The 18976-nt window shown below is 59.9% G+C and overlaps 1 protein-coding gene across 9 annotated transcripts in view; it reads right to left on the reverse strand.

The window, feature by feature from the left end:
* IQSEC1 (IQ motif and Sec7 domain ArfGEF 1) overlaps window positions 1-18976 on the reverse strand; it is a 330995-nt gene that overhangs the window by 106478 nt on the left and 205541 nt on the right. The window contains exon 1 of one of the 9 annotated variants that reach the window (XM_012538461.3): window positions 5895-6287. The exons of 7 other annotated variants lie outside the window; for them this stretch is intronic. In XM_012538461.3, the coding sequence (XP_012393915.1) occupies window positions 5895-5962 (68 nt within the window). In that variant the 5' untranslated portion in view covers window positions 5963-6287. Of the gene's footprint in view, window positions 1-95; window positions 212-5894; window positions 6288-18976 lie in introns of those variants that run through there. One more of the 9 variants, XM_012538463.3, reaches the window with a different exon arrangement.

Below are 18976 nucleotides of genomic sequence, written 5' to 3' on the forward strand. Positions count from 1 at the left end.
ACCCCAGCCGCTGCCCCAAACACTGACGGCCCCTCGCAGGTCACCCAGGTGGCCGAGCCCCTCTCCCTGCTCCTGGGCAGGCGGTGGGTACTCACAGTGTCACCACGGAGAGGGCGGCGGTCTTCCTGGAGCCCCAGCACCCTGCCTGCCTCCGTGGCCCCTCGGGACCAGCTGTGGGCCCTCCCCCCGCAGGGCCTGACCGACTTCCTCCCTGCTCAGTCGGCGTCCAGGAAACCACGCCCCGGGCACCCTGGGGCCCCCGCCCGCCCCCGACAGGGCCCGGACGCTGCCCAGTGGGCTCTTTCAAGGTCTGGCCCGTCCAAGGGGCCCCAGACCAGGCACGCCCCACGGGCTCTGCTCAATAAATAATACAGCTTCCTGCCTGGCCGGTCTCTCGTGGCCGATCGCGTTTCGGGGCCACTCGAGTTTCGTCGAGGCTGCTTTGTTCAGAGCGCCGGCCCGGCTGGGTCTCTGGCCACACGGAGCTAACGCTCTCACTGTGGGCCAGCCTGAGCAGGCAGGACAAAGGCGTGTGACAGGTGGCCCTGGAGGGCACTACCCTACTTACTCTGAAAGCTGCTTCAGCCCAGAGGGGATCGGGGATGGCAGGGGTGGGGCGGTCAGCCTGCCTTCCTTGTGGCCGGGCGGGTCTCTGAGGCCTCCACACGTTCAACTCCCCGTGCCCACACCAGTGGGGTCACCTGGAGAGTCCCTGGCCACTCCCCGCCACTGTCCGGCCCATCTCCCATTCCTGGAGGCCCTGCCCAGGCCCCTCCTCCAGGAAGCCCTCCCCACTGTGGGACCGATCACTGCCACCTTCTGCCAGTCTGTCTCCTTGGGGTATCCATCGTCATCTCTCTCCTGACTGGTCTCTCCAGCCCCGCCAGCCCACACCCTGTCCCCTCCACCGTCTCATTTCCTCGCAGCAGTGATTGTTTTAAAACAGAAAGCACGTCATGTCATTATCCTGCTTCAAACCCTGCCCTGTCTCTCTTCCAACCTCAGTCAACTCTCAAGTCCTCAAAAGAATGTGGTCCTGGACCCTGGGGACACCGCATTCCTTCTCTCCCTGACCCTTGTCTCTAAGGTTACGCCTCTGGGTCTTTGCACCTGCTGTGCTCGCTGCTGGAACGTTAGTTCTCCCCCAGCTCTGCACAAGCTCACTCCTTCCTGCCGTGCTCAACTCAAGGCCACCCCCTCACACAGGCCTTTCTTTTCTTTGCCTTGTTTTAAAACAGGTTCATCGAGATACAATTTGCATTCCATAAAATTCACCCATTTAAAGTGTGCAATTCACGGGACTTCCCTGGCGGTCCGGTGGTTAGCGCTCCGCACTTCCACGGGGGGTGGCACGGGTTCGATCCCTGGTCGGGGAACTAGGATCACGCATGCCTTGCAGCACAGCCAAAAAAATAAAAAATATAAAAATAAAGTGTGCAGTTCAATGGTTTCAGTATATTTAGAGTGGTGCAAACATCACCACCATCTAAGTCTGGAATATTTTCATCATCCCAGAAAGAAACACCCATTAAACAGTCCCTCTCGGCCCCACCCAGCCTGGACAACCATTAGTCTATTCCTGTGTCTGTGGACTTGCCTCTTGCGGACGTTTGTGTAAGTGGAACCACACACTCTGTGGCCTTTCCTGACTGGCTCACGTCGCTTAGGCTGGTGTTCTCAAGGTGTGTCCGTGTCATAGCGTGTACCAGCACGTCACTCCTTTTCACGGCTGCATAACATCCCGTTGCACGGATGGACCCACTCATCAGCTGAAGGACACTTGGGAGCGGCCTTTCTGGATCACCCAGGTCACGTGGCCCCTCCTGCCCCTTCGCTCTATCACGCCTCCCAGTTTAACCCTCTTCCCTGAATCCCCGTCTGAAGACCTCTTCATCTATTCGTTTTACTGTTGGTCTCCCGTCCGAACCTCAGCCCTGTGAGACCCTGGCCGTCCACGTACTCACTGCCGGAACCCCAGGGCGCGGCGCACAGTAGGCATTCAGCCTTTCCCACGCCTGCTGGGGTTGCTTGGCCCCCGTCATCCCCCCTGCCCGGCTCTCTGAGGGCAAGCGCGCTCCCACCAAGAAAGGTCTCCCCAGTGACCCCGAGAGGGAACTAATAACGCTAGGCCCGGAGCCCCAGGCTCCTCCTCCGCCCTGGGGATGGTGCCCCTCCCAGGTGGATGTGAGAAAGCAGCGTGCCTGCACAGAGGCGACGGAGCAGCGCGTGATCAGGGGGCAGGCCTGCAGGGCTGAGGCTCAGGGAGGCCCACGTATGAGAGGGGAGAGAAGCTGCCAGAAGAATCCACATGAGCTTCGGGCAGCGCCCAGAGCAAGGAGGCGGCAGCTCCTCTGCCCTGCCTGGGATCTCCCGCCCTGGCTGCACTCGGCTCTGGTGCCAAGAGAGGGACCAGGAGAGCCTGGCGTGTGTCCACAGGAGAAGGTGAGGAGGCGACTGGGAGTCCCGGCCACTGCAGGCTGTGTCAGGACAGGGGCGGAGGTGGGCCGGGGGCCTGAGCACAGGGCCAGCACCCCCAGCCCAGAGTGGGGGGTGGCATCAAAGGAAGAGAAGTCCCAGCTCCAAGTGGGAAAGGATCTCCGCGACCGAGAGCTGGCCAGGCTGGGAGGCAGCGCGCTTCCCGCCCCAGGACGAGTGCACGCAGGCTGCCTGCTGAGGGGCATCAGATGGCTAATTGGCCGGGAAGCTCCCTGGGAGCTCCCGGAGCTTGGCTGCCAGCTGCTCCCCTGCCCTCCTCCCCAGATTCACCACAGTGGGGGAGGGGCCGGGGGCAGGGTCTGCATCCCAACTGGGCCACCCCGCCCCCCTGGCAGCTCAAATGCCCTTCTGGCCCCCAGGGCACAAAGCAACCTCTCGTTCCCCAAATAATGCCAGGTGCACCAGTGATTTTCCGGCCCGACCCCAGAGGCAGGCAGGCCCGCAGGCATCGACTCAGTTAATTTCAGAACCACCCTAAAAGTCACTCCCGTGGTAGAAAGGGCTGAGCTGCTTCCAAACTCTGGGCAGCCTGACTGCCAAGCCTGACCTCCCCCGCACTCCATCACAGTCCTCAGGACGCAGACGACTCTCGGAGGGAAGGCAGGGGACGTCGTCAGTGGTGCCGAGCTGACAGAACCCCCTTAGGATCTCCCCAAGAAGCCCGCCCGGCTGGCACCGCTCCCCTCACTCTACAGGCGAGGAAACGGGCCCGAGAAGTTCAGCATCTGGCCCGTGACTGCACATCTTACAACCTACCGCTGCTGGCTGGGACGCCGTGTGCCCAGCTCCCGGGAGATCTGTCCAGGAGACGCCCCGAGCCCAGGGGTCCCCTCTCAGGGACCTCAGGCCAAGTCCCAGGGATCCTGCCACCGGCTTCTTGGCTGCAGCCTCCGGGGCCCCGGGCAGAGGGCCAGGGAGGGCCAGCCAGCAGCGGCCTGTTCCCCACTCACCTCGCGCTTTTCCAGACGTGAGCGGCCCAGCCAGGGCGACCGGCACACGCGGAGGGGAATCTGAAGACGCAAGTGGAAAACTATGCGCTGTCCGATCACAACCCTCCAATTTGTCCCTGTGGCTGCCGCCAGCCCCGCCTGGGGCCGCAGACCTGCTGACTCAGGTCTCCCACCCGCCTCCGGCAGCCAAGGGGGCTGGGATCCCGCCGAGGGCCTGCTCCAGCTGTCTGTCCGTCTGTCTCAGGGAGTGGCCTTTGCCCTCTTGGGGGCCCTCCAACAAAATGGGGTGGGGGGTGCACAGAGCAGGGTGGGTGTGCTGAAGTCTGAAGCCCACCCCGTGCATCCCACACCGGGACAATCCTCCTTGCTGACCACACAGCACCCTGTACTTATGGGCTCTAAGTGGGGGGTTGGGGAGAACCCAGGGCCAATTACGGTGCCCTCACCCACCCCAAGCCGGTCCTCTGTCATTGACAGCCAGGCGGCCACCCTGCCAGTGTGCACACTGGCCCTGCACTGCAGGCCTGCCTGTCGCTTCCGTACGGCCAGCAGTGCCCACAAACACTGAGTGGGCACTGACCTCGAGCCCCACAAGCCCTCGGGTGGCTGTGCAATTACTCCCACCCTGAAGATGAGGAAAGGCCTGGAGAGGCCAGCCTGCAGGGCTCCACGAGGCTGGGCTGCTCATCCTCAGAGCTGGTGAGCCCCTGGCAAAGTGTGGCAGGGCCTCCCAGGCCTGGGCCCACTGCATCCTGTAAACAACCCTTGAGGCTTCCAGAGTGCCAATCCCGGAAACTGCAGGAGAGAACAAGACGCAGGAAAATCCTGCTGCGGTTACAGGGAAAGGCACCCAGGGACTCACCCCCTGCTTGGCCTGGCCTCCAAGGTACCCGCCTGAGGAGGTCTGTCCCAGGGTTTGAGGAGGGACAAGCGGCTGCTGACTCACTCCAGGGGTGAGCTTTCCTCTGCTTTCCTACAGCCAGCCTGCATCCCCACCCAAGAAAAAGCCTCAGCCCTTACTGTCTGCCCTGTTTCCCTAAAGCCCGGCCCAAGGCCCGTCCCTGCAATGCCTCTCACCCACCCATCTACCCAGGATGAGGCCCAGGGTCTCAAACACTCTCCCCCAGCTGCAGAGACAACTGTGGTCCTGGAAATGATAGCTTCTTATCATCGTGAGAGCGACCTGGGTGTCTGGGTTTCCCTTTTCCCTTTGGCTGCTAGGAAGCTCAGCAATTTTCATCTCAACAAAAGGACCTCAGGGCCCTGCATATCTCTATTCTATTTTTTAATTTTTCTGCTAGGTCATGACACCCTGTTCTAAATTGTGTTTTTCCTGATCCTGATGTTTTATTATTTATTTTATTGTAGGTATTTCATGTAAGTGGTCACAAATATTCTGGGAAGGAAAGAAGGAAGAAAGGCAGGAAGGAAGGAAGTAAGGGAGACTTTATATAGTTTACACACCAGGTAATGAGGGCGGGAAGAAAGAGGGAGGAGAATCTTCCAATCCCTTATCCTTCCTAAAACCTCCCCTTGAAATAAAAAACATGCCCGAAGGAAGGTGTTATCCAAATAGGTGGGGCCTCTAAGCCCTTCCCAACCCCTCGACAGAGGTGGAGCCCAGCCTTGTCTGAGATCACACAGGATCCATTGCTCGCTGCTCCTGGCTCTGAACTCTGTCAGCAGCTGCTGAGGCTGGAGCCAACCCGGGGGTGGGGCTGGGATTGGTGTTGTGGGGGTGGGGGGGAGTGCCCCCTCCCCAGGGGTGGAGCTCTGCTCTACCTCCTTCTCCACCCCCACTGCACCTGGCTCTGGGCACCCCCCCAGCTCACGGAGGGGGAAGTCAGCAGCTACCTCTTACCCAACGCTGGCCGCATGCCAGGCTCCGCCCTCTGTTCCCTCACTTAATCCTCCCTTTGAGCCTCCAAGGATCTGCAGGTGGGAAACTCTGGCCCGAGAGGTGAAGCCACTTCACCCTCAAAAGCCAGTGACCCTGGGCTGCCTGGTGCCCAAGTCCGGGCTCAGCGACTGCGTGGACAACAGTGTGAAACAGTCCTGCCCGCGTTCTGAGCCCATCTCACCGAGGGGTGACAGCAAGGGAGGCTGGGGACGGGCCCAGGTCACTCAGATGTGCCCAAGGCTGGTGCGCTCTGTGATAAGCGCAGTTCCCGTGCACGCTGGGGAGACGGCCAGCCACACCGAACCTGCCAGGCATGCTCCGGGGCACCTGGGCACCCCAGACCCTTGGCCCACTGTCCTGCTCCCTCCTCATCAGAGGCTCAGAGGAGAGCGCCAGGGTGGCCTTCCGTGCTTCCTTCCCTGCTCCCCCAGGGCGGGCTGCCCTGGACCTCGTAGAGCCAACGCAACTGGCCAGCCCAGTGGCCGCTTGCCTCTGCCCGCTGGGGCACAGCCAGGCACGGCTGCATACACACGCACACCCCCTGGTACCTGAGGGTCCTCACGGAGATGCAGTACTTCCACATAAGGCTCCACACGGCGCTGCCACCGCCCTTCATGCCTGGCTAGGGGGGAGTGGGCAGCCGAGGGCCCACGGCGCTGCCCTCCGGCCCTGGTCCGCTCTGGCTGGGGGTCTGGCTCTCAGGTCGCTTCCTTCTTCATGGTGGGAAGAAGAAAGAAAAGGCCCAAAGCCTGGGGGCCTGGAGGAGGCGCTGGCTCCACAGGCCACCGCAGGTCCCAGCCGCCGGCCGTGCAGTCCCCGGGCAGCTGCTCCAGACCCTCCTGGCTGAGCGGCCCTCGTGCACCAGACCCCGTGGCTCCTGCACAACCTTCGCCGGCTTCCTGCCAGGGGACGGCGGTGGCCCGGGGCCAGGGGAGCAGTGAGTCACTCAGGGCGGGCTGGGTGAGGGGCGTCCGCCTGGAGCCCAGGGTCTGGTCCTGCGTCCAGAGGCCGGCCTGGGACTGGGACTGGAGAGGCTGAGCCCGAGGAGGGAGGTGGGCGGGGAGGCAAGGGCGGGCCCACATCCTCCCTCATCTCCCCAGAGGCCTAAACCCAACACCCGCCCGCTGCAGCCCTAGCCCTGCCCACCGAAGCTCCGGCCAGGACGCGGAGAGGGGCTGTCTGCTTCCTGGGAGAGCGCCAGCCCTCGAAGATCTCCGTCTGGTGGGGGAGATGAGGTTTCCAGCCCTGGCCAGGCCACCTCCCTGCTGCGTGACGAGCCTGGGGGTGGCTTGCCCCTCCTTGACCTCAATTACCTCCACCCCACCCACCCCCCCGACCTCGGCCTCATGGAGCCCTGAGCACTGGCCCAGAACTGACTAACCAATTCTCCCAACTGCTTTCCGAGGTGCATTTGATCATCAGCTCCGTTTTACACGTGAGGGAAGTGAGGCACAGACAGAGGCGGTCAGTCACCGAGGCCGCAGACCTAGGAGGCAGCGGAGGTGGGATGTGAGCCGTGCGATGGGTTCTCGGAGCCCGCACTGGAGCAGCCAGCGGACGCCAGCTGCTCCATGCACAGGTGGGGCAGGAGGAAGGTCGGAGGGCTGGGCCCCTCTCAGCAGTTGTGGGGTCTGGGCCTGAGCCGGGTTTGGGGCATTTCCAGGCAGGGCCCCAGCTGGAGCCTCTGCCCTCGCCCCCTGCCAGCTGCTCCCAGGCCCAGCCCAGGGCAGGCAGCTGGGGCTTCCCAGGCGAAGCCCCTGGGGACAGTGACTCACAGCTCAAGGCCGGTGCTCACAGAACCCACTTCTCCCAGCCCACGGCCCCCAGGAAGTCCTCCAGAAGGCGGGTGGGCCCAGACCCCAGCACCCTGCAGCCCTGAGCCTCACACCCAGTTGCCAGCGCCATCATGTCCAGTGGCCGTCAGGGCCCCCACTTCACCCACGAGGAAACCGAGGCTCAGAGAGGGGCATCACCTGCCCACAGACAGTCAGGGAGGATGGAGCTGGGCCTGACCGGGTCTCCGGGTCAAAGCCTTGTTCCGTCCCTGGGCCCCCCGCCCTGGCCTGTGCAGGATGGGAGTTCTGTTGTGGATTCCAGCCCGATTCCCACAGTGAGGACAGCAGCTGCACGCCTGTCTCTCCCCCAAGCCAGGAAAGAACTTTTTATCTGAAAGGAAGATAGGCTTCTACAAAGGCCATGGCCTCCCAGGGGGCCTCGTGAACACAAATTCTCACTCTGTTATCAGACACCACCACAGTAGGCCCCTACCTGCCACAGGACCTCCTCCACAGCACTCTGGGGAAGTGGCTGCCCATCCTCAGCTTGAACACCCTTGAATACCCCCAGTGACAGGAACCTCACTACCTTTCAAAGTTGCACATTCCATCATGGGCCTCCACTGACCTAGGGAAACTCTCCTTTGGATAGAGCCTGTCACTTTTCATACTGGCTTTACTTCCTGTGCCACACAGAGCAAGGTCTCCCTTCCAAGGTCTATCCTCCTACTAGTGGAAGTTTCCTCAACATCTTTTGTGGGTGGGGGCAGGCTCTGTTTACACATCTCTACCCATCCCTATATTCACACATCCATTCACCCACCCACCTGTCCAACTCACCATCCATGGACCCATTCATCTATTCACATGTCCACACACATCTCCCTCCCTCTGTTCCAGTCATGCATCCATTTATCCTCTTATCCAAACTCCCCATCGATCCGTCCATCCCCTCAGCCATCCACCGCCTCACTCACCCCCCCGGCCTGGGCCCCTGTCCCCACGGGGTCACGAGGTGTAACAGGTGGTGGCAGCAAGCTCGTCCTCCTCCTGTCTTCCTGAACCCTCCTCCCTGCCAGCCCTCGCCTCTTGCTTGGTCCCCAGGTTTCCATCCATGACCTGTCACGTCCCTGGCAAACTGGAGCCTTCTCTGTCTCTGCCCCATGCCTTGTGTGGCCCCCGGCCTCTGATTTCCCATGTCTCATGGGTCCTACTGCCCCAGGCTCTGGGGCAGACCGCCTGGTCCTGGGCTCAGCACTGACGCCCAGCTGGAGGAGTATTTGTCACAGGCTTGCTCTGTGCCAGACACCAGTCATGGTAGGCACCCGGTAGAGGGGAGTACGTGGCCCTTTTGCCCTGGAGGTGATCTTAGAGAGAGGACCATTTTTAAGACCAGAGGCCCAAGACCCTTGAGGGGGCCTCCTTCAAGTCGCTCTCGTCCTGGAGGACACACCTGTCCCATCATCAAAAGCTCTGGAGGTCCTGGGCCCCATCCTTCATTCCTCCTCTTGGCTGTGTCCACCTGGTCCATCTCCTTCCCAGCAGCACCGAGTTAGGGCTTCCCTCCCTCCACTTTACAGATGGGGAAACTGAGGCCAGGGGAGGAGCACGGCTTTCTCAGCTCCCACGGAGTCACTTGCTCCTCAGAAGGCTGCTCCTTGGTGAGGATGGGCTGGGGAGACTGTGTGAGGGTTTAGGAATCCCTTGGGGCACAAGAGGAGCTCACCCCATGGGCCCACCCAGCAGGGGCCAATCCAGGCGCCATCACCCACGCTCTCCTTCACCGGCGGCCCTTGACGATCTGCCTTTCGAACCCCTGGCAGCCCCACTCCATGGCCATCACTCTGGTCCAGCCTCGAACCTGAGCTGCACATGGCCCTGCACTGGCCTGCCACCAGCCCCAGGGCTGATGGCAGTGGAGGCTGTCACATGGCCGAGGGCCCGGGGGGGTGGCCTAGGGGTGTACAGGGGCTGCCCCACCGATTCCACACTGCACCTGTCACGTCCCCTCTCTGCTTCCTCCATCCCCGAGGGGTGGGTGTCATTATCCCCATTTTATGGCTCCAAGTGTTGCGAGGTTTCCTGATGCCGACGGTGGCTTGTTCTCGAGAACGGGCGCAGACTCCTGGTTCCCCTCTGATGCCCTCGTCCCTACACGCATCATCCGCTGAGCCTCAGTTTGCTCCTCTGCGCAATGGGACAAGCATCCCTCCCCTCCCGGCTGTGGTGACGGATAAGAGCTACCAGGCCAAAGAACCGTGTGACGCTGGGTGTGAGACTTAACCTCTCAGGGCCATCTCCTGCAGGACCGGTGAGCCCCCGTCAGCATCATGTTGAGAGACCCTGGCACCGCTGGGCATGTGTGAGGTGCTCAGTGACTGCTGTCCCCCCTCCCCGCCCCCGCAGGACACGGGGCCACAGCAGCAGGCGGGGAAAGGGCATGGAAACCTTCACACCCTCTGCTGGTCCCTCTCCCAGCCTCACGGCCAAAGCCAGACTCTGCGGAGAGCTGCCCGGGCCTCCACCCTCGGCCCAGTGACTCACATGGCCCACTGGGGGTGAGGTCACTGCCGCCCAGGCAGAGAAAAGGACACACCTGTTCCCTGGGAGACACCAACGCCACGGTGCACTTGGCCTGCGAGGGCTTCTGCTCGCTTGAGGGCGGCAGCAGCCCGGGGGGGGTGGGGGGCAGTGGGTGAGGACCCGGCCGGAGGACGGGGGCTGGGGGCGTGGCCCGCCTCTGGGGGCCAAGTGAGGGTCTGCGAACCTCAGTCCAGGCCCAGTGGGCTCTGTCCCCTCTGCTGGCATGGTGAGGGGCGTCCGTGGTCTTAGGGCTCTGAACCCCCCGCAACTCCCACCTCTGACTTAAGGGGCTACTCCATGTCGGCCCGTCTCATCCAGCAAATGGGCGTCCCCAACCCACTCCCTGGCGGTGAGCTGGGGGTGATGGGGTCTCTGAGGCCAGACCTCGGCCCCCTCCCCCTGGCTGGGTCCGTGCGCAGCCTCTGCAGGCTCCCCCTGCCTTCCGCCAGTCCCGTCCCTCCCCGACCCCCCATCCACCGTTAGGGTCCTTCCAGCACCCAGCACCCTCCCCACTGCTGACCTCGCCAGGCAGGCAAGGCCCCTTCCCATCTGCCACCTGCACTCCACCCTGCTCTGGGCCACGGACTGCATCCCCAGGCACCCCGTTTCCGGTGGGTGTGGCCAGCGGGAGGCATGGCAAGACCCCAGGCGGAGGAGCGCACTGCCCCACCCCCTCCTGTCCTGCGCCCTCGCAGCCGCAGTGCCTGGTGCGTGGTCTCTGCACAGGGCTCTCCCTGGGTTCTCGTAAAGGCTCCCTCGCCCGCCCTCGGGCCCAGGGAAGGCCCCCCTCCACCGTTGCCAGCCCAGGTGCTACACCTTCCCCTTAACCCCGCCCCTGGGCACAGACCCCCACGGTCAGCACGGCCCACCAACTCCTAGTGGACCCGCTGTTTCCGCCAGGTCTCCATACACTGCCCTTCAAGGTGCAACTCAAAGGCCACCGCCTCCAGGAAGCAATTGTCTGTTCGCTCCTTCTTCCATTCCACACGTATTGATCGCCAGACACCACGTGAGGACTCGGTGAGGAAGACGGGGAGCCTAGGAGGGGACCCTCCGGTGGGAGGGATGCCCAGCACCATCGAGCAGGTAAACAGAGATGACGTCGGCAGCGATCGGGGCCTCAGGGAAGAGAAACAAGGCAGAGCTTCTTGCCATGAGCTCACCCTGGTCCCCCTCTCCCGCCCACATACCCCCCATTCGCTGGGCCCGGGCTGTGACCTTGCTCACCCTGCAGTACCCTGTCTGTCCCTCTGCCTCTGCTCTGAGAGCCTGGGGCGGGGCGGGGAGAACATGGTGACTCAGCTCTCTGCACATCATCCGAACCAGCCTCACAACAGCCTAAGTAGCAACAGTCCTTACCAGGTCCGTTTTCCACAAACTCACAAACCGCGGCTCCAACACCTTGCCTGGGATGATACCCAAACCCAGCGCTGCCTGCCTGACTCCACGGCCGAGCTCTTTCTCCTGCTTCAGGCTGAAAGCGAAGTGCGTCACCGTCAGCTATATTTGCAGACTCTTCCAGTGGTGCCCAGAGCGGCGCCCAGCACGAGGCCGGTGCTAGACCCCCCGTCAGGTGGGCTGAACATCAAAGACCGTAATCGTCCTGCTCCTTAAGCAGCGTGTGCCTTGTGGGGAGGGGACCCCGGATGCCTCTATTTTCCAGATGGGAAAATGGAGGCCCAAGGCTGCTAAGAGCGTTCGGTCACATGGGATCCTGAGTTCCGCCTTCTCCTCTCAGGCCCAGGAGGCCACTCAGGAGGCAGGTGTGGGGCAGAAGCCAGAGAAGAGTTTCACCAGGTCCATCGCAGGGGGCACGGGGGCCAGCGGCCAAGCCCCCGCCTGGGCATGCAGGGCCTCACTCTGCCTGCCAAGCCGAGGGGAGGCTGGAGGGGGGGCAAGGACAGAGCAAGGACCAGGGAGCAGCTGCTGCTTGGACCCAGGTGGTGGCCCAGGAGGTGGGGACAAGCGATTGGATTCTAGAACCACTCACCAAGCAGAGCCAGCAGGGGCTGCTGATGGACGTGACGGGGGGCGGGGGAAAGAGGCGTGGAAGGCGATGCCTGGGATTCTGGTCTGAACTACGGGCGGATGGGGGCCCCGCTGATGGCAGTGGGCACATGGGGAGCAGGCATGGGGGGTGATTGGGTGGGACAGAGTGGTGAGGACTACAAGTGGTCTAAGGGGAAAATCGTTGCTCTGTGGGAATGAAGGCTCTGGATTTTCAGAAGTCAGAAATCCAGATTTTTTTCATAAAGGCTCTTGGGTTTTAGATGTTTGTGATAAATTCAAATTTAAAATGCCATGTGGGCTAATCCGGTGCACACCAAATAAAGTACACCTGGAGATGTCTGGCCCTCAGGCTACCTCTTGTACCCTTTGTTCCTTCTCCCTCCGTCAAGATTCACAGAGCTGCCACTTCCTCCAGGAAGCTGCCTGTGATCACTCCAGCTCTAGAGGTGCCTGTGCCTCCTCACAGCACTGAAACCACCAGATTGGCAGTGACTTGAGGGTGGGTGTGGGTTTGCTTATCAATTTCTCATGCCCGCAGCAGACACTCTGGCCGAGAGCAGGCGTTATTGAATGAGTACCTACTGAAGGATTCTCTCTCTCCCTTGATCCTCCCACCTTTCATTCTGCAGATGAGGAAACTGAGGCCCAGAGAAGGGAGGTGACCCGTCCACGGTGGGCTCTGGGGCCAGGGCCTGCTTGCTGTCCAGCCTGTTTGTCAGCTGCCCCCGAGACTGGGCGAGCAGGAAGTATGCAGGTGATTGCACAATCTTACCAGGTTTTGCCACCCGAGGGAAAAACAAGATCCTGGGCAGCCCCTGAGTGTCCAGGGAGGGTAGGGAGCCCATTCCAGGGCGACGGGGGCCACCCACTGGTGTCAGGGCAGAGCCAGACCCCTAGGACTGAGCATCGCTGGGGGTGGCCTGGCTGTGGACAGAGGGACCCCCCCGAGGGCGGGGTCTGACATCGGTAGTCAGTTAAAGTGACAGCCAGCCCTCCTGGGCTCTCTTCTGAGAGTTTCGACCCACTTCCCTTTTGGCCCTGGAAGGGCAGACTGTGCCAGGGACCTTCAGGGTCTGTGCTCAGATCTGCCACGTAGAGAAATCAGATGACGGAGGCGATGGAGGCCCCGCCCAGTTCCCAGCACTGGCAACGGAGAAACGGAGTCTCCGAGGTGTGCAGTGACCTACCTAAGGTCACACAGCCTGGGGGCAGCAGATCTGGGGTCCCGACTCCGAGTCCTATATCCTTTCCAGGCTGCTGAGCTGCACTGGCCCTGGCGTCTTTAAAGCCACCCCCCACACCCTTCTCCCCCACCTCGGAGTCCTCATCCGCAAAACAGGAAGAGAGGCAGAAGCCGTCCCCGCGGTGCTCTGTGCACATCAGCGCCCCTGAGGGCCGATGCTGTGTGAACGTGCTCGTGGTGTGTGGTGCCGTGTGCAGGCTCGTGACTACAGAGCCACACTCTCCTTAGCTTCTGGTCTCTGAATGGTCTGGGTGCGGCAACCTTTCCAACCTCCAGGGAGACACATCTCACTTTCATCCAAGAGAAATAACACCTAGTGGTTACTGGGTGCTCACTGGGGCCAGCGCCCTACGCGTGATGAACTCAGCAAATGCTTAGGTTCATCCTACAAGGCAGCTTCTACTATTATCTGCAGGGCATGGAAACCAAGGCACAGGCAGGTTTACAGACATGCCCAGGGGGATACAAACAGGAAATGGGAGAGCAAGGATTTGAACCAATTCCGCCCCCAAGCACCCACGATAACCACCATGCGACACGGCTGTCCTAGTACGGCACGGAAGTCCTTCTCAAGGTCTAACCTGAAGGACCCCTAGGTCCTTCTTAGGCGAAGGGGAAAAGCTCCGCCCATGGCCCCCATTCTGTGCTGAAAGGCCTAAGTTCTTTGGCCCCTGGCTCCCAGCTCCCTGGGTGCTGGCATGCGGGTCAGGTTACCCCAAACAGGAACCCTCCCCTTGACTGTGTGTGTGTGTGTGTGTGTGTGTACAGAGGCCTGGTGAGGACCGCCCCACCCTGGGCCAGGACCTCACCTCCTCACTTGCTTCCCTGCATCCTGTTTCCCAGCGCCCAGCCCTGTTGGGGCGAGGCCCTGCCTGAATCTTCTCCGTCGCTCATCTCCGTGCACAGGCAGTTCCCAAGGCCCTCTCCGTGGACGTTATAGCATGTAATACTATTTAATGTTTTCCTTTAAGATCAACTGGTTTAAAAAGCTGCCCCCTAGTCTGATCAAGCTTCTAGGTCTAACTCCCAGGTTGTAGGCACTACAGGAGACAGAGGAACAAGCTGACGGGCGGGCAAAGCCACGGCATCCGGTGCAGGCACGTGGTTCACAGCGGGACTTTAAGCCAAGGGACTTGAGACCGGCTTCCAACTAGGTTCAAATTTGCAAGAATGAAAAGTTAAAAACAATGCGCAAAATGCCAAACGCGCTGGCTTTCGCCCCCGAGTATGGTTATTTCAAAAGGAAACTTTAGATCACTCCCCTACGTGGAAAACTAGTATCACTTGCTGTAAGTAGAAGGTTACCATGAAAACAAGACAGTGCGATCCGATTTCAGGAGGATTCTGTGTCCTGCCAAGGGTGCCTTGCAAACCTGCCCGCCTCTGTTCCGAGAAGCCCTGGGCAAGAGGTGAGCGCCTGCGCTCTCGCCCTGGGCCCACCGGGGACACTGGGCTGCAGGTAGGTCCCTGAAACACCTTTTCTCACCTTCCGCTTTTCGTGCATCAGGGAGGGAGGGGTGGTGAGCGTCGGAGCAGAGCCCCCTCCTCCCCGCCCCCCGGCAGCCGCAGTCTCTGCAGCAGAGAGGGGCTCGGTGGGGACTCAGCCTCGGTGGCAGCCTGGGCCCTTCACAAGCTCAGAGCTGGGGCAGAGATGAAGAAACTGAGTCCCAGGCGGGGCAGGCACTGCCCAAGGTCACACGGAAAGTCTGGGGGCGGGGGGAACCAGGAATGACAAAACTCCAGATTTTCTGACCTTCATGATCATGGAACCTTGTTCACAGGTATTCACTGAGCACCGACTGTGTGCGAGGCACAGAGGATGGGGGGCAGGGGTGAACAGGACAAAATCCCAAAGAGCTGACACTTAGAGGCGGGGGACAGAGGACAAAAGCTAGGCAAACGAATGAGATCATTTCCGATGCTGCTGAGGAGGATAAAGAAACCAGGCTGGAGGGCGTGAACGATGGCAGTCGGGGAGGTGGAGGCGGAGATGCCACTCAGGCTGAGGCCCGAAGTGCCGAGAAGGAGGGAGGGGGAGACCGGGGGCCAGGGCGCGCCAGAGAAGCAAGAGCCTGAGCACAGGCAACCAGCCCTCAGCAAGTCCTGACTCTTTCTTCAAACTTTGTATTTTGAGTTAATTTCAGACTTACAGAAAAGTTGCCAAGAAGCCTACAAAGAATTCTGTACACCCTTTGCCCAGATTCCCCCCATGTTAACAGTGTATCCTGATTATCGTACTCCTTCTCGCCGTATGTGTGTGCGCGCGCACACACACACGCATACACGCTTGCGATCGGAATTCTCTGAGCGTAAGTCGCCCCCCTCGAGTCCCTGCTACGTTGACGTGTTCCCTGAAAACAAGGACGTTCTGTGACATAACCGAAGGACAATTCTCAAAGTCGGGACATTCACATTGGTTCAATACTGCTATCTTATCCTCAGATCTTATTCAGAGTTGCCAGCTGACCTAGCGGACGTCCTCCACGGAGAACAGTCCCTGATCTTAAGCGTCTTTTGCAAACATGCCGAGGGAACTGCGTTCCCAGGACGGCCTTTAAGGAGAGCACCGGTCCGGCCCATTGGGGGTGGACCATTCAGCTCACGGGCTGGCTCGCTCAGGGCCTGTGTGTTGGATCCTGACGCCAAGGGGAAATGAGCACCGTATACACACCTACCAAGATAGCCTCTGTATTTCTGACCCAAGGGAAAAAGTTAATAAACCTTTAAAACGGAAAAAATGATTATGAAAAGAGCCCACTGTTACTTGATCTCTTCGCACGTTTCTGTCGGCCCTCACAACCCACCCTGCAGGGCACAGGTTGCAGGCCCTTGAAATGACCGTCCCCGCTGCACAATAACGCAGGGTTGTAAAACAAACAACAGCCTGTCTTTATGTGCAAGTTCAATGTTTTGTTGGTTGCTTGATCGCTGAATTTTTGGGGGCCAACTTAAATTCCACACCCAGGCTGAATGCCTCACTTGCCTCACCCAGATCCCAGCCCTGCCCACCCCACGCCACACACATGGGTTCTGCTGCTGTGCACATACTGTGCTCAACAGAGACCCACAGTGAGCCGGAGAATGGGTCCTTGTACCCACTTCACGGATGAAGAAAGGGAGGTCCTAGAGAAGTCTGCCAGCGCTGCCGTCACAAACACCACAGACTGGTGGCTGAAACCACAGAAATGTATTGTCTCGTGTTCTGGAGGCCAGGAGCCTGAGATCAAGGTGCTGGCAGGGTTGGTTTCCCCTGAGACCTCTCTCCTCAGCCTGCAGACAGCCCCCTTCTTGCTGTGTCCTCACATGGTGTATTAGGGTTCTTGAGAAAAAAAGAACCGTTAGGATGTACGTGTGCGTGTGTGTGCGTAACTATATACACACGTGTATACAGTTAGTTATTATCCACACATACACACACACATATATATAAATACACAGATATATTTATTTACTATAAAGAATTGGCTCATACTGCTATGGAGGCTGACAAGTCATAAGATCTGCAGCTGGTGAGCTGGAGACCTTGAGCTTCAGAATAGCTAGGAAAGCTGATGAAATTCTGCTAGTCCTAGTGCCAGGAGGCTTGAGGTCCAGGAAGAGCCAATGTTTCACTCTGAGTCCAGATGCTGGGAAAAACCTATGTCCCAGCTCGAGGACGGTCAGGCGGGTGTAGTTCCCTCTTATTCAACGTTTTTGTTCTAGTCAGGCCTTCAACTGATTGGACGAGGCCCACCCACATTGGAGAGGGCAATCTGTTTTGCTCAGTCTAGTGATTTAAACGTTAATCTCATCCAGAAACACCCTCACAGACACACCCAGAATAACGCTAAGCCGAACCTCTGGGCGCCCCAGGGACAGTCAGGCTGACACACGACATTAACTGTTAGACACGGTCGGCCCTCGGGGTGTGTCTGTGTCCTAATCGCCTCTTCTTATAAGGACACCAGTCCTATTGGATGAGAGCCACCCTAGTGACCTCATTTCACCTTTGTTGCCTCTTTAAAGGCCCCGTCTCCAAACACAGTCACATTTTCGGGCACTGGAGGCTATGGCTTCAACATATGAATCTGCCCCCGTAACAGGCCCTGACAGGAGAAGGGTCTCAGCCCAGAAGCGCGCAGGCCCGGCTCGTCCCTCCTCTGAGGTGCCTGCACACGTGGAGCCCCTCAGGCAGGCTGACCCATCCATCCGACGGCTGCCAAGACGTGGCTGAGGTGCAGACGGTCACTCAGTATGGATTAATCTCACGTGCTAAGTCCGGCAGTTATACCGAAGGCAGGAAGTGTCTGTCGGGGGAGCCCAGTGGGGTCTCGTCCAGGCAACAGCATTCCCCTGAATAAACTCTCCATGACCGTAACACCCATCTCCTGCCACCCTCCGGCACCAGCGGGACCTCGCTAAGACACAGAAGGCCTCCAGCAGGGGAGAAGCGGTCATTCGGAAGTCCGGAGCCCTGGAGCCCACCCACGCCTGCAGCGTCCGCTTTACACGCCCTCTAGATGCACCTGGCAAGGACACACTGGTGTTCCACCCGAGGACACTCGTTCCTCTCTCCTGGGCCAGGTTCAGCTCCGGCTGCTGGATTCTTAAACATTCACCGATTATTCAGCTGAAGACAAGCTTCTCAAGGCCCCCAGCCACTGGGTCAAAGTGAGCCTTCGGCGTATTTCTCACCCACGCCGCACTCTGGTCCAGCTGGAGCGCCTGAGCCAGGAGGACACACTTTCGGGGAACAACGGGCATCCTGCACCGCCCAGCACGCACAGCCCTTCCTGCCTGCCCGCCCATGGCGCCTGGGGACCGGCCCTCCCGCACGGGGTGCAGTGCCGCTGGAGCCCCTGTGTCTCTGGTTGGCCTCACGGGATCTCTGTTGCTCACCCCAAAAGACTCTGTCCGATACAACGCTCTAGCTCCACCACCCTCACTTCCTCTCCATGCCTTTTCTGCCAAGGGTACTGCTTCTCTCTGTTGGTGGGAAAACCCCCTTCAGCCCTCAAGACCCGTCTGTGCTCTACAAGAACCCCTTCTGGCTTTCCCAGCCGAAATGCTTGCTCTCTCTCCTGAATAACATTCACGCTTTCTCTGAACTTACTTCATTAATAAAAAGAAAACCCCCCATTTACCCAGAGCCAACTGTTTCCCAGGCACCCTTACACCCATTGGGTCCTCTTCCTAAGTCCATTTCAGCTCAGGACCTGAAGGTCAGAGAGCAGAATTGACTGGGGTGTCACTGTGCCCTGAGACGGTCCCAACTGTGATGCTCTAACGAACAGAATGCAAGGGAAGTGATGCTCTGGGACTTCTGAGGCCTGGTCATAAAAGCTGGCATGCCTTCTACTTGGCACTGTCTGCCCACACCCCACACGCCAACCTGCTTTCTCTCTTTTTCTCGGGACACTTGGTCTGGGAACCCAGCCACCATGCTGTGAGGAAGCCCAGGCTGCACGGGGAGGTCCCGTCTAAGTGTTCAGCTCACAGCCTGCAGCAGCTGTGAGGTGAGTGGCTGGGAGGGCGAGGCCTCTGAGGACCCAGCCCCCAGTCTTCAAGAAGCCCCATCTGATGCCGAGTAGGACAGGCCCCACCCAAACTGCAGACCTGTGGGAAAAACAAACACTGTCATCGTCTGAAACTACCGGAAGCGTGCGGCAATTTGTGACGGAGCCACGGCAGGCGGAGAAGCTGCCCAGAGCCAGAAGGGGCTAGAAAGTGAGGATAACAAGTGCGGCTGGGCCGCTTCGTGGAGCTGGTCACGTGGAGTGCACTGACCACATCCCCCCTCTGTGACCTTAAGAAGGTCACTTGCCCTCTCTGGGCTGCCGTTTCCTTGTCTGAAACATGGGGAAAAGAACAGTATCTATTTCAGGAGGCTGTTGAGATGACTCACGGAGACACCGCGCGCGCAGCGTTCGGCACCTAAACGAACACCCACGGAAAGTAACAGCAGTCCTAACGATGATCTAAGGGACCGGCCACATCGGATCCCCAGCCAGCTGATGTCAGCGCCCTCGCTGGCCCCTCA

This window comes from Orcinus orca, chromosome 10 (genome assembly GCF_937001465.1).
Source record: "Orcinus orca chromosome 10, mOrcOrc1.1, whole genome shotgun sequence".
In the NCBI taxonomy this organism is placed as follows: Eukaryota; Metazoa; Chordata; class Mammalia; order Artiodactyla; family Delphinidae; genus Orcinus; species Orcinus orca.